The sequence below is a fragment of the Salmo salar genome, chromosome ssa04 (assembly GCF_905237065.1).
Source record: "Salmo salar chromosome ssa04, Ssal_v3.1, whole genome shotgun sequence".
Lineage (NCBI taxonomy): Eukaryota > Metazoa > Chordata > Actinopteri > Salmoniformes > Salmonidae > Salmo > Salmo salar.
In genome coordinates, this window is record NC_059445.1 from 42,582,201 (window position 1) to 42,597,474 (window position 15,274).

The 15,274-nt window shown below is 43.1% G+C and overlaps 2 protein-coding genes across 6 annotated transcripts in view; one reads left to right on the forward strand and one right to left on the reverse strand.

The window, feature by feature from the left end:
• Positions 1–1,640, reverse strand: part of cnih2 (cornichon family AMPA receptor auxiliary protein 2) — a 9,097-nt gene extending 7,457 nt beyond the window's left edge. The window contains exons 1-2 of the mRNA XM_014196419.2: positions 955–1,640; positions 1–439 (exon numbers count right to left, since the gene is read on the reverse strand). The exon at positions 1–439 is cut by the window's left edge and continues 252 nt beyond it. The gene's annotated coding sequence lies outside the window, so the exon portion shown is untranslated. The remainder of the gene's footprint in view (positions 440–954) is intronic.
• An 831-nt stretch (positions 1,641–2,471) lies between these two features.
• Positions 2,472–13,252, forward strand: LOC106603138 (WD repeat-containing protein 74). 5 transcript variants are annotated; one of them, XR_006769620.1, is made up of 11 exons: positions 2,472–2,661; positions 2,883–2,989; positions 3,142–3,260; positions 3,402–3,487; positions 3,721–3,826; positions 3,930–4,025; positions 5,214–5,356; positions 7,249–7,391; positions 7,537–7,590; positions 7,941–9,663; positions 11,611–13,252. XR_006769620.1 is itself a non-coding variant. In XM_045716951.1 (6 exons), the coding sequence occupies exons 1-5, from the start codon at positions 2,601–2,603 to the stop codon at positions 3,723–3,725; spliced, it is 378 nt and encodes a 125-aa protein (XP_045572907.1). In that variant the 5' UTR covers positions 2,473–2,600; the 3' UTR covers positions 3,726–3,826; positions 3,930–5,120. The 5 variants fall into 5 exon arrangements, 1 of the variants encoding a protein (XP_045572907.1); XR_006769619.1 differs by having other exon boundaries at positions 3,930–5,356; XR_006769621.1 differs by having other exon boundaries at positions 3,930–5,356; positions 7,946–9,663.
• Positions 13,253–15,274: the final 2,022 nt, after the last annotated feature.

A 15,274-nucleotide genomic window follows, 5' to 3' on the forward strand; every position in this document is an offset into this window, starting at 1 on the left:
CCTTATTGTCCAAGTGAGGAGCAGAAGTTCTGGAAGAAAGAAATCCTGCTCTGCTCTCCAGTCTGCTGTGGTCTTTCTATTTCAGCTTATCTAGGTTACACAGTTGGTCCTTCTTCTTGAGTTCCTCTTCCCTTTTCATGTGTCTGTGCCAAAGCTTTTCTCCTTCACTGTGCAAAAGCTTTTCTCCTTCACTGTGCAAAAGCTTTTCTCCTTCACTGTGCAAAAGCTTTTCACACATAAAGTGGTCGACAGGCACAGTTGTTCAGGGAGAACAACTACAGCTGAGCAATGCTCTCTCCTCTGGTCCCAGCCTCCTCTGATTCTGACAGACAGGGATTGTTGTGTTCTTAACGTGTCTGTCCACTCTCCCGTTTATAATGTCCACTTTGCCACTGAAGATGGCACATATTTCAAGAACAATATAATTGTTATTAAACATCTGTAATAGGAAAAATAGTGGTAAATGGTATTAGATATTATTCAAAAGAGATGTTTTTTATTCAATTCTGATATTTCAATGGTTTTAAACAGAGCGGATATGCTGTTAAGGAAGAGATGACTGTTTATACTTTTAGAGTCATATAATCATTTTCCATTCATGTAAAGAGGAAGGATTTTGCTTTTCATCCAATAACAGCTATTCATACATGTACAATTAAACAAATATTCATACAATGATAGCTATTAGTGATAATTTAGAATAGCAAAATGAGCAAAGATTATTAGCTTACAATCAAGTGATCACTTTAACAATAATAGCTTAAAATGATTTGATGAACGGTGTTGTAATGTATAGAGTAGAATATAAACAAACTGCAATATGATATCATTCTTAGGCACTCCATGCTGAAGTCGAGAAGCAATAAAGATTGATGAATGATGTATCAGGATAAATATAATCTGTGATGATGACAATGGATATTTCGATTGATCTTAATATTGATCAGAGTGTACCTGTGTCTGGGGGTAGATGCGTCTCTCACTGAATATCCCACTCCTTCCTCTCCACACTTTGTCTCTGTCAATATGGGTTGACACCATGTCAGAATTTTCTATCTTGCCTTTCTCTGTCCATCTCAGTCGCGTCCATGAGATTTCTTCACGCATATGCTTTTCAGTGCTCACTTGCAGGGTGAAAAAACTACATTTAGAGAATCAACAATGTTAGACGTTAAGACGCTTTTTGTTATTTTGGTACGATTATTTTTCTCAAGAAAGGAAAAACATCTCCACAGCCCTTTGAAGTCTGAGTTAATTAATTATTTATCTCGCCCCCCCCCCTCCTCTTTCGCTTCTCTCTCTCCAAAACTCCCCCTTATGCTTTCTCTTCTCTTCCTCTAAAAAAATAATGGAACGATTTTGAAGAAAGACTTCTGTTCTCCTCAGTCTCTTCTTCTTCTTCTCTTTCTGACTGTCTATTACAATGTTTGTAATGGCCAAGTTCATTCAACAGTCTCTCTCTCTCTCTAGGTCTCTCTCTCTCTCGGTCCCTCTCTCCCTGGCTTGTATCTGTTGCCGTATTCCCTTGTTCCCCAGATATGGATGAGGGGGCAGGGCAAGCTTTGAATCTTTTTTCCAGCTTCCCTTGTTTGTCTCTATCTATCCCTCCCTCTGCTCCCTTTCTCGCTTGCTCTCCCTTTGTCTCCTCTCTCTCTCTTTCTCGCTCTCTCTCTCTCTCTTTATGTCTCCTTCTCTCTCTTCATCTCTTGCTCTCTCTCGCTCTCACTCCTTCTTCCCCCTTTGTCATGACACTGGTGTCCTATTCTTCAGTCATTTTGAGAAAGATGAAAAGGCTTTCACTCTTTTCTTGTAATTATGGGATTATTTCTCTTACTTTTTTCCCCTCCCTTCTCTGTTCTCTCCAAGCTACCTCTCTCTTTCTGTGGGCCTGCTGTTTTCACTCTCATCCCTTTCTACCCTAACATTGTCAGTATCTCTGGCCCTCTTCTCTTGGGAGGATTTCCACACTTTTTTAATTCCCACAAATCTTTGGCTTTTGATTTTAAAGTGCCCATGCTGTTTCCCCCTAATCCCCATCCCTGGCCCGTCTTTTGTCACCCACTAAATCCGTCCCAACAGCTAATCTCTGGTAAATCCCCCAGGGTGACCTGAAGACTCACAAACTCTCCTCTGATTGATTAGCCATCTTCTCCTCTGCCTGTCCCCTACTCTACCTCAATGATTACAAATGGGAAAATGTGAGAAAAAAAATCATATAACAAGGAAATTAAACAAAAACACATTTTGAAAATGAAGTAATGGAATCTTACATAATGTAGAAACAACAACAAAATCGAATTTGTTCTTTGTTGGTGTCTTGTGGGTTTTTTCTGTGCACAGTATGTATGTACTGTATGGCCCTTAAATATCAGTCTGACTGATATTATTTGTGTGCAATAATGCCTGTGGATTTTGGATAGCTTGGACTGATATAAAATGTAAAGCTCAAGAGCACCATCTGCTGCATATTTTATATATGAAAATGTAGGTCGTAACAGAATTCCGGTGAGATGTGTATCCCTACGGATGACATTATGGACACGCCATGACGTGTTAGAACGTTTGTTGTTGTTTTCTTGACAATCTTTTCTTTCTTGTTCATGGAAGACATAAGTCAAGTTTGTTCAGTATGGGTTGGATCAGAAACAGGGATATTGAAAGGTAAAAATGATGTAACTCGGTAAATTAGCCATGCTGTCATTTTGTTGTGTGTGCTATTTGTTAGAGCTAACTATCTAGCAACCCACGTGTTTGCTAGCTAACTTCCCTAGCTTGACAGTACTTTTCCCTAATGCAACACCGATTGTTTAAGGAATGATGGCCATGTACACTATCGGGATATTTAAATGGCTATCATTTACACTGTGTGTTTGTTTCATTAGGTGTGAGCCTATCCAAAAAACATGCATTCAACTTCTGTGAGATGAACTGCCTCAGTCGGGACCAGGAAGTGTGTGTCCTGGGCTGGGGAGAGCCACAGGAGACTGAGGTGTGTATGGGGGCTCTAGAGAGTAATGGAGCCCATGATGATGTCTGATCTGTTGGTCATTGATGTATTTAGAGTGCACATAGGTCTGAATGTTTGCATTGTGGTTGTTGGGCCATTGTGCTACTTACCTGTCTTGTCTGATCGAGGTGCAGGTGGGGACTGTGAATGGCACAGTGAAGAGGTTCAGCACAGAGAAGGGCATCATTACTGAGACCAGACGGTGTGGGGAGAGCAACCAGGGCAGGTTCACAGGACTCGCCGTCACAGACCGGTATAGTGGTGTAGATAAAGACACTGGTCATAACACGGTACAGGAGCTGTTGTTCCAGCACACTGTCATTACACACCAGCAGCTCTGAGGTCATGTGTTGAGGATACTACTGGACGACTCTCTCCCTGTGTGTCTCTGCAGTGCTCGGATCACGTGTGTGGAGACAGGACTGCAGAGGGTCTGGAAGGAGGGCAATACAGACACAGTGAATGAACAACTCCTGCACCGTGCGTCTACATCTGCATTGCTTGCTGCTTGTGGTTTTAGGCTGGGTTTCTGTACAGCACTTTGTGACATCTGCTGATGTAAAAAAGGCTTTATAAATAACATTTGATTGATTTTGCCAGAATACCACTCAGGCTTCCCAGAGGTTGTTACATTGCAGATGGATACTATATACTTATGAATGATTGACGTTGACTGACATTTTCTTGAACATAACCCCTGTCCCTATATCTAGGTTGAAATAAATGTTGGGAAGAATGTTTGTCGGATGTGACAGAATCCCTCGCAGCGCTACCAAGTGCCTACAGGAGGGAAAGAGAACAGCCTTCACCTCCAAGAATGTAAGAGTCTAACAACTACATTTCAAGGAATTACAGTGGGAACGTCTACATAGTATTTTATGTTTTGGTGTTGGTGCATTGACACAGCTTCTTTATGCTGCAGGTGCGTAATGATTGGCTGGACCTGCGGGTGCCAGAGTGGGTTAGAGACATGGCCTTCATTGCAGACAAGATAGACACCTGCACAGGTCAACACCAGGTCTGTCTGTCTTGTCTTTCCCTGTACAAGCCCTGTTCTTAGACTGGGTCTGCTGGTCTCCTCAGCCTTGGAGTCTTTCCCTGTACTCAAACGATACATTCGGCAGGAGTTTGACGCGTTTTGTTAGATACGCAACCAGGCCAGCGCAGTACATTTTGGCACACTGGGTTTGGCTCAGCTCAGTCCATTTTTGGGGGGTGAAACTGTCCTGTAAAGGGTTCATTCATATTATACAACGGGTGGTTCTAATCCTGAATGTTGATTGGTTAAAACCGCATTCCAGCCGGTGTCTATTCCACAAGTTACCACCGGCTAAAGCTATGATGCCTATTTACTCTGTTCCATCTGACTGCGCAGTCCACTGTCACATCAGCCGAGCCAAGCAACTTCTAAACTTGATCTCCACTATAAAAAGCATCTCCTTTTTGAAGTCACTGTGTTAGAAGGGTTGTTGGCTAGCTCCTCTGAACGACAGTGTCCTGAGGATAGAGCACATTTTCTATGCCAGGTGAAATTGCGCCTCATTAGCTCATTGTTATGGATGTATCAAAATAAATGTCACTAGAAAACAGCTTAAACAAATGTAAATGCAGCTACTGTTGTTATTCTGGCTTCACTGTTTGACGTGACTGTAAGTTAGCTGTAGTTGGCTAGCTAGCAAGCAAGGCATAAGAACGTTGCCAGCCAGTATGGAAATGGAACATTTAGAATGAACGACTGGGTCTCGTCCATAGATACAGAACAAAATGACTGAACGACTGGTTCGACTCTCTAGCAACCGACAGAACGAACGACCAGCCGGCTTGGGTAGCAACCCGGGACTCTGTCTTGTGGAAGGATAAAATAGTATGAATAAATTCATCAAAATAATGTTTTTAATGAAAATATGTCAATCATAATTTGAGTATGTTGGTAACCCATTGTATAAAAGTGATAATGCCCTCGACTTCATCTTGAGCTTAACAACACCCGTGCCAATATATCCTCCAAACACCGGCTCCTCGGGCATTATCACTTAATTGGTCAAGTTCAAGTACCCTGATGTATGGTTTGTATCATTGCTACATAAGCAAACCATTAAACATCTTAACTTGACTCACGTCTCTTTGCCTCATTCATCTATCTAACAACGTAACAAAAGCAACCTATTTTTTTTACTGATTTAATAGTTTTTTTTCCCGCTGTTAGGTGTGAATGTATGGTCCAGCCTCTCCCCAGAGGTGTCCTGTTCTAGAGGCAGTTTGGGGAGTACCCCCCCACAGCCCTCTCCCTGCCTGCCAACCAAGACAGTGTTACAGTGGGCAACACACATGGCCAACTCGCCATCTTAGGTCTGCGGAAAGGGGAATGTGGGAGTCGATGTCTCTTTCCGCTTGTTGTAATGATTGTGCAGTTGCTTAGTGATCTGCTTCAGTACTTTTCCATGTCAGCTTCTTTATCTTTTTGTCCATGTATGTGCAGTTGAAGTCGGAAGTTTACATACACCTTAGCCAAATACATTTAAACTCAGTTTTTCACAATTCCTGACATTTAATCCTAGTAAAAATGTCCTGTCTTAGGTCAGTTAGGATCACCACTTTATTTTAAGAATGTGGAATGTCAGAATAATAGTAGAGTGAATTGTAGCATTGCCTTTAAATTGTTTAACTTGGGTCAAACGTTTTGGGTAGCCTTCCACAAGCTTCCCACAATAAGCTGGGTGAATTTTGGCCCATTACTCCTGACAGAGCTGGTGTAACTGAGTAAAGGTTTGTAGACCTCCTTGCTTGCACACGCTTTTTCAGTTCTGCCCACAGATGTTTTATAGGATTGAGGTCAGGGCTTTGTGATGGCCACTCCAAAACCTTGACTTTGTTGTTCCTTAAGCCACTTTGCCACAACTTTGGAAGTATGCTTGCGGTCATTGTCCATTTGGAAGACCCATTTGTGAACAAGCTTTAACTTCCTGATTGATGTCTTGAGATGTTGCTTCAATATATCCACATAATGTTCCTTCCTCATGATGCCATCTATTTTGTCCCTCCTGCACAACATGATGCTGCCACCCCCGTGCTTCACGGTTGGGATGGTGTTCTTCGGCTTGCAAGCCTCCCCCTTTTTCCTCCAAACATAACGATGGTCATTATGGCCAAACAGTTCTATATTTGTTTCATCAGACCAGAGGACATTTCTCCGAAAAGTACAATCTTTGTTCCCATGTGCAGTTGCAAACTGTAGTCTGGCTTTTTTCTGCCGGTTTTGGAGCAGTGGCTTCTTCCTTGCTGAGCGGCTTTTCAGGTTGTGTTGATATAGGACTGGTTTAACTGTGGATATAGACACTTTTGTACCTGTTTCCTCCAGCATCTTCACAAGGTCCTTTGCTGTTGTTCTGGGATTGATTTTGCACTTTTCGCACCAAAGTATGTTTATCTCGTCTCCTTCCTGAGCGGTATGACGGCTGCATGGTCTCATGGTGTTTATACTTGCGTACTATTGTTTGTACAGATGATCGTGGTACCTTCAGGCATTTGGAAATTGCCCCCAAGGATGAACCAGACTTGTGGAGGTTTACAATTTTTTTTCTGAGGTCTTGGCTGATTTCTTTTGATTTTCCCATGATGTCAAGCAAAGAGGCACTGAGTTTGAAGGTAGGCCTTGAAATACATCCACAGGTACATCTCCAATTGACTCAAATTATGTCAATAAGCCTATCAGAAGCTTCTAAAGCCATGACATCATTTTCTGGAATTTTCTAAGCTGTTTAAAGGCACAATCAAATTAGTGTATGTAAACTTCTGATCTTCAGGAAATTGTGATACAGTGAATTATAAGTGAAATTATCTGTCTGTAAATCTTTTTTTGGAAACATTACTTGTCATGCACAAAGTAGATGTCCTAACTGACTTGCCAAAACTATAGTTTGTTAACAAGAAATTTGTGGAGTGGTTGAAAAACGAGTTTTAATGACTCCAACCTAAGTGTATGTAAACTTCTGACTTCAACTGTATTTGCCATTGTGCTACATTAGAGATGCATTTGCTATATGTGCTCTTTGAAGCTTCTGTTTAACTTAATTGTTTTGCCTGTAGCAGCAATAATTATCTTCTGATAGTCCGATTTAAGCTTTTTTTGTGTGTGCGAGAGCATGTTGCGTGCCTTTGTTCTGTGAGATCCTCTCCCCTTGACTACAGTCTCTTTTTTCTCTAACCCCTCCTCCTCCTCGTGTTCTCTCCATTCGCTGCAGGCCTAGTGTGTGGGTGTTTAAAGGGGCTGGCAGGAGAGGTGCGGGGGCTTCAGTCCCACCCTTCTCTCCCTCTGGTGGCTTCTTGTGGTTTGGATCACTTTCTGAGTGTACACAGCCTGGAGAACCGCTCTCTACAGAACAAGGTACACACACACACAGACACACACTTACACTCTCCGCACACTTGAAGCCAGCTACATAATCCATCATTAGTGAAGCCTCCTACACAGTTTTGAATAATTGTGTTCAGTAAAAGTTTGAGATTCTTTCTCTTCGTCTCCCTTTCAGGTGTATCTGAAGTCACGACTCAACTGTGTGCTTCTGTCCAGCAGAGATCTCAAGGTAGGGGAGAATTAAGTGCAATGAATGAACTTATGTTTTAGACTTTGTGAAGTGCAATACTTTGTCATCTGTTTGACTTTCAAATTGAGACTTGCTAGTTTATAATGTTGTGATATTACAGAGCTGTTAGAGGGATTTCATAACACCCGACATGCATATATTTACTTATTTATTACACTATTATACACTATGATAGAGTAGTTCATTTAAATTGACATAACATTGTTTGACATTCTTGTTAACTGTCATTTGCTGTTAATATATTTTTTTAAATGTGATTGTCCTGCATTATGCTGCAGAATGATGCTGTAGTATGTTTACAGTCACTCTCCTCTATTTCACCTGGGCAGTACAGGAGTGAACGGAGATGTGGAGGAAGTAAAAGAAGACAGAGGAGAACTGGATGAGGTGTGGAACACTATGGGGATGATAAAAGAGATGGTGAAGGAAAGAGCAACAGAAGAAGAGGAAGCTGTTGTTGAAGAAGCAGAGAAGACGACTAAGAAGAGGCATCAAACACTTATTTATTTCTGAAACATATTATACCCTTATATTAAACTAAATATGGCTGATACCGCAGTAGACACAACCACCGAGATTTCAGAAAGGAGCTCAAAGAGAAGAAAGAGGAGGTGGAGGAGAAGGAGAATGGCAGTCGGGACGCACCAGCCAACAGCAATGGAACACACACACACATGGTGCAGAGAAGACCAATTGTTTAGATGATTCTGAAGAAACCCCTGAGGGTGAGAAGGAAGAGGAGGATGGAGAGGGACTGGAAGCTAAGGATGCAGAAGAAGCTGTGATGAGGTTGACCACCCTGTGAAGCACCCAGCTGATGAGGTTGACCACCCTGTGAAGCACCCAGCTAATGAGGTTGACCACCCTGTGAAGCACCCAGCTGATGAGGTTGACCAGCCTGTGAAGCGCCCAGCTGATGAGGTTGACCAGCCTGTGAAGCGCCCAGCTGATGAGGAGGTTGACCAGCCTGTGAAGCGCCCAGCTGATGAGGAGGTTGACCAGCGTGTGAAGCGCCCAGCTGATGAGGAGGTTGACCAGCCTGTGAAGCGCCCAGCTGATGAGGAGGTTGACCAGCGTGTGAAGCGCCCAGCTGATGTGGAGGTTGACCAGCGTGTGAAGCGCCCAGCTGATGAGGAGGTTGACCAGCCTGTGAAGCGCCCAGCTGATGAGGGGGTTGACCAGCCTGTGAAGCACCCAGCTGATGAGGGGGTTGACCACCCTGTGAAGCACCCAGCTGATGAGGCGGTTGACCACCCTGTGAAGGACCCAGCTGATGAGGGGGTTGACCACCCTGTGAAGGACCCAGCTGATGAGGGGGTTGACCACCCTGTGAAGGACCCAGCTGATGAGGGGGTTGACCACCCTGTGAAGAACCCAGCTGATGAGGAAGAACAAGTGGAAACAAAAAAAACAGAAAACGGTGAATCAAAGGAAGCTGAAGTGAAGGCATAATGTGCGGAGTATGTACTCCTCCAACGCTGTCTACATGACGCGTTTAACTTCACCTTGAAGAGCTTGTGCTTTATGTATGCTTTAAATAATGGCACCGGAGGGGATGGCTGCCATTTTACGGGCTCCTAACCAACTGTGCTGTTTTGTTGTTTGTAACTTATTTTGTACATAATGTTGCTGCTACCGTCTCTTATGACCGAAAAGAGCTTCTAGACATCAGAACAGTGATTACTCACCTCGAACTGGACAAAGATTTTTTTCTTTAACGAATCCGACGCAAAGGATATACTGCATTCTCGAGACCAGGCCCAAACCCCGTCATTTGCGTGAAGAAAAGATGGAGAAAAAAGGGGTGGAGGTCGGACATCCTTCTGAGAATTCGTAGGTGAGTGAGTAAACTTCCACTACCATCCATACTATTGGCCAACGTGCAGTCACTGGAAAATAAAATGGATGATCTACGATTAAGAATATCCTACCAACGTGACATTAAAAACTGTACTATCTTATGTTTCACCAAGTCGTGGCTGAACGATGACACGGATACTATAGAGCTGGCTGGGTATTCCATGCGTCGGCAGGACAGAGAAGCTACATCTGGTAAGACGAGGGGCGGGGAGGTGTCTATTTCTAAATAACAGCTGGTGCACAATTTCTAATATTAAAGAAGTCTCGAGGTACTGCTCGCCTGAGATAGTGTGGTCTACAGCTTATCATGAGGTACTCTATCTACCAACAGAGTTCACATCTATATTATTCGTAGCTGTCTATTTACCACCCCAAACCGATGCTGGCACTAAGACCGCACTCAACGATCTATATAAGGCCATAAGTAAACAAAAAAATGCTCATCCAGAAGCAGCGCTCCTAGTGGCCGGGGACTTTAATGCAGGCAAACTTAAATCTGTTTGACCAAATTTCGACCAGCATGTCACATGTGCCACCAGAGGGATCCATACAAAGCTCTCTCTCGCCCTCCATTTGGCAAATCTGACCATAGTTCTATCCTGATTCCTGCTTACAAGCAAAAACTAAACAGGAAGTACCTGTGACTCGCTCAATATGGAAGTGGTCAGATGACACGGATGCTACGCTACAGAACTGTTTTGCTAGCACAGAATGGAACATGTTCCGGGATTCATCCAATGGCATTGAGGAGTATACTGCTTCATCAATAAGTGCATCGACGACATCGTCCCCACAGTGACCGTACGTACATATCCCAACCAGAAGCCATGGATTACAGGGAACATCCGCACCGAGCTAAAGACTAGAGCTGCCGCTTTCAAGGATCGGGACACTAATCCGGACGCTTATAAGAAATCCCGCTACGCCCTCAGATGAACCATCAAACAGGCAAAGTGTCAATACAGGACTAAGATTGAATCCTACTACACCGGCTCTGACGCTCGTCGGATGTGGCAGGGCATGAAAACTATTACAAACTACAAAGGGAAACCCAGCCACGAGCTGCCCAGTGACGCGAGCCTACCAGACGAGCTAAATGCCTTTTTATACTCACTTCGAGGCAAGCAACACTGAAGCATTCATTAGATCACCAGCCATTCTGGACGACTGTGTGATCACACTCTCGGTAGCACATGTGAGCAAGACTGCTGATCCTCAACACTGGGGCCCCTCAGGGGTGCGTGCTTCGTCCCCTCCTATACTCCCTGTTCACCCACAACTGCGTGGCCAAACACGACTCCAACACCCTCATTTAAGTTTGCTGATGATACAACAGTGATCACTGACAACAATGAGACAGCCTATAGGGAGGACATCAAAGAACTGGCCCCCATTAACATCGATGGGGCTGTAGTGGAGCAGGTTGAGAGCTTCAAGTTCCTTGGTGTCCACATCACTAACAAACTATCATGGTCCAAACACACCAAGACAGTCGTGAAGAGGGCACGACAGCACCTTCTCCCCCTCAGGAGACTGAAAAGTGCCAAGTCTAAGACCAAAAGGCTCCTTAACACCTTCTAATCCCAAGCCATAAGACTACTGAACAATTCATCAAATGGCCACCCGGACTATTTACATTGACCCCCCCCCGTTGTTTTTACACTGCTGCTACTAGCTGTTTATTATTATGCATGGTCACTTTACCCCTACCTAGATGTACAAAATAACTCAAACTAACCTGTTCCCCCGCACATTGACTTGGTACCGGTACCCCCTGTATATAGCCTTGTTATTTTAATTATGTTACTTTTTATTTTTATTTTAGTATTTTTACTTTTGTTTATTTAGTAAATATTTTCTTAACCAACAATACAGTTCAAGAAATAGTTAAGGGCTTGTAAATAAGCATTTCACCTGTTGTATTCGGAGCATGTGACAAATAAAATTTGATTTGATTTAGTTTGTCCCCAAGATATTACATTGCACCGGAGTCCTAAAACATAGAGGCCTGTCCTCTCTTTTTATAAACGTATTTATTGGTTTCTTACGCAAAATAAAAACCTGTGCAAATAGAATCCGTGCTATTTTATCAGTTTTGTTATTTTGTATCCGTATGACTTAAGCACATTCTCTACATAGTTAACTGCTGACCAGCTGATTCAGAGGCAGACGGCTCTACCCTTCTCCACGTGTTCAGGGTGACTTCTCAGACTCAATGAAGACCAAAGATAAGTTTTAAACAGGGCTAATGAACTATTGTTAACATAAAAAAAAAAAAACGAAATTAATAATCCTTTTTGTTTACTGCTGCTGGTAGTTAATCCTTTGCCAGGCTGATCTGTTAACACAATAAAATGTTTGCTCTACTCCTCCAGGCTATCTCTATCGCAAGACACAACCACCACATCTTATCTATGGGATGCAGGCTCAGTCAGGCCAGAGACATCTCCCTCTCCTGCACCACTAATCACAATGGAATGTGGCTGTTGGTTTTATAGCCATCACTTAATCAGATGCCAGGCCAAGCTTTAAAGACTCCTCTCAGTTCACTCAGAAAGGGAGAGAGAGTTCGAAGAACCCTACTCTATTGCAAAAAAACAACCATTCGGGTGCATAAACAGTATTATAACATCATTTTGGCATTTTGCTACCATACACAACAGATGGCCTCCATGATAAAAGACACTTGACCCCATTTGGGGGGCTGGCTTCTGCAATGTTAATTACCCCATCTTAAATCTTAAGGCTTTGGTCATGTTCCGTATGCATTTCACACAAGTTTGTTCCATTTGTACCCAAGATACTGTTAGTTTTTTTGTTTTTATTTTAGGTTATTAAGTTATGTCTGCGTGACTCAGGATTGTTATTTGGTTGCTTCAACCACTGTTTTGTATATTCTGGTTCTTGATGATTAAATAAATCAGTCTTGTCTTAAAAACAAAAATGTTTCCAAATGACCAGTAGTGGAGAGCTTAAGGAAGACTGTTCTTTTTATGAGGAACGCAGAAGGTTTAAGAGGTCTGCCAAAGCCCGTGTTGTGGTTGTGCTGATTGTTTTCCCGTTGAGTCGGTACTGGAAATGCATTAGCCAAAGTTTCCCATTAAACTATAACCACTCTGGTGCTGTTTGCATGACTTAATGTAGCCAACATTAAACATGTACAGATTGAAATTTTGGCAACAACTCACACAAAAAAAGATTGTATTAAATGTCCAATATCCCAGGGCTATAACAATTTCTCATATGAACGCTGAACGTGTGTGTGTGTGTGTGTGTGTGTGTGTGAGAGGAAGAATGCAACGTCCCTAATAAACAGACAGGTGGCATCTGGCACCATTGGTTGGCTTACTTGTGTTTTTGTGTCCTCTGCTGTAATGGACTAGAGGGTGTACTGATAATGAAAATCACTCAACATGATGGGTGTCTTTCAAGTTGTGTACTTAGCATGGACTTGTTTTCTGATTTGTGTTTGTCAGTTTGAGTAAAAAATGTCACTATGTTCATTATTGTGAATTCAGTAACAGTGGTGTGTTTTGAGGAAATTGATGTTTGTAAGCCTAGGGCGGGGCTGGCCCTGGGCATAAGTGACCGGTTTAGGGCTGCTAGGGGGCACCCGCACCCAAAAAAACAGAAAGGCTGCGGATCCGACTTAGCTGGACCGTTATTCCTAATTTTTTGCGCATGTGTGGGATTCTCTACTTACGCAATCTGTGCTCTACTCATGGAGAACAGGCTACTCTGGTGAATGCTGCTCGTCTAATAAAGTTGGATCAAAGCTGAATCAATGTCTGCAAGATCACATAATGATAGTATTGTACATAACAGAACCCAATACAATAGCATAACGTTACTGTAAGTCAAACAATTTCTTATGAGATTTTAGGATGATTGTGCATACTGCCACAACTCAACAGCACGCCACTAGGAAAAATGTGCTTTGATTGAAACAAAACACAGCTCAAAAATTTGCTCACTGTAACATAAATAAAAAAAAACACCTGTCACGGTTGTCGTGGGAAGAGGCGGACCAAAGTGCAGCGTGTGTGTGTGTTCCACATTTTATTTTCAGCGTGAAACTATGCGATACATAAACAATAAACTGTGACGCAGAGGTGAAACATACACTACTCAAAAACAATCTCCCACAAACCCAGGTGGAAAAAAACCCTACTTAAGTATGATCTCCAATTAGAGACAACGAAGACCAGCTGCCTCTAATTGGAGATCATCCCAAACAAAACCCAACATAGAAATACAAAACTAGAACCTAACATAGAAATAGAAAACAGAACAAAAAAAACCTGTCACGCCCTGACCTACTCTCCCATAGAAAATAACATCTTTCTATGGTCAGGACGTGACACCACCATGAAACTGATGGAGAACAAATGGTCGGCATGCACATGCTGCATGGACGTTTCACAGATGAAACTTCATGATTGACAGTGAGAAATGTGAAGGGAGGGTGACCACAACAATGTGTTGGTAAAGAAGAGGAGAAGTAACACGCTAACGTAAAACATCTTTCCAGAGGGGTGGAATGGTGCGGTTACCTACAGATCCGCAGCCACGGCCGGAAAACAAATAATATACACTAACTAAGAATATAAACACAACATATAAAGTGCTGGTCCCATGTTTCATGAGCTGAAATAAAAGATCCCAGCCATTTTCCATATGCACAAAAGGCTTATTTCTCACCCAAAAAAATGCACAAATGTGTTTACATCACTGTTAGTGAGCATTTCTACTTTGCCAAGATAATCCATCCACCTGACAGGTGTGGCATATCAAGAAGCTGATTAAACAGCTAGATCATTACACAGGTGCACCTTGTGCTGGGGACAATAAAAGGACACTACAATGTGCAGTTGTGTCACACAACACAATGCCACAGATGTCTCAAGTTTTGAGGGAGCGTGCAATTGGCATGCTGACTGCAGGAATGTCCTCCAGAGTTTTTGCCAGATAATTGAATGTTAATTTCTCTACCATAAGCCACCTCCAAAGTCGTTTTAGAGAATTTAGCAGTAGTCTCACTACCGCAGCCCACGTGTGACCACGCCAGCCCAGGACCTCCATATCCGGGTTCTTCACCTGTAGGATCGTCTGAGACCAGCCACCAGACAGCCGATGAAACTGTGTGTCTGCACAACTGAAGAATTTCTGCACAAATGGTCAGAAACTGTTTCAGGGATGCTCATCTGCGTGCTCATCGTCCTCACCAGGGTCTTGATCTTTCTGCAGTTCATAACTGACTTCAGTGGGCAAATGCTCACCTTCGATGGCCACTGGCACGCTGGAGAAGTGTGCTCTTCACGGATGAATCCCGGTTTCAGCTGTACCGGGCAGGTGGCAGACAGCATGTATGGCATTGTGTGGGTGAGTGGTTTGTTGATGTCAGCGTTGTGAACAGAGTGCTTCATGGTGGTGGTGGGGTTATGGAATGGGCAGGCATAGGCTACGGACAACGAACACAAATGGATTTTATCGATGGCAATTTGAATTCACAAAGATATTGTGACGAGATCCGGAGGCCCATTGTCGTGCCTTTCATCCGTCGCCACCATCTCATGTTTCAGCATGATAATACACACCCCCATGTCGCAAGGATCTGTACACAATTCCTGGAAGCTGAAAATGTCCCAGTTTTTCTATGGCCTGAATACACGCCAGACATGTCACCCATTGAGTATGTTTGGGATGCTCTGTATCGATGTGTACGACAGCATGGTACAGTTCAAGGCAATATCCAGCAACTTTACACAGCCATTGAAGAGGAGTGGGACAACATTCCACAGGC

Coding starts and splice junctions, on each gene's coding strand:
- LOC106603138 (XM_045716951.1), top strand. CDS start 2,601: ATGGAAGACATAAGTCAAGTTTGTTCAGTATGGGTTGGATCAGAAACA. Junction 2,662..2,882: donor AGAAACAGGGATATTGAAAG/GTAAAAATGATG, acceptor TTGTTTCATTAG/GTGTGAGCCTATCCAAAAAA. Junction 2,990..3,141: donor GAGAGCCACAGGAGACTGAG/GTGTGTATGGGG, acceptor ATCGAGGTGCAG/GTGGGGACTGTGAATGGCAC.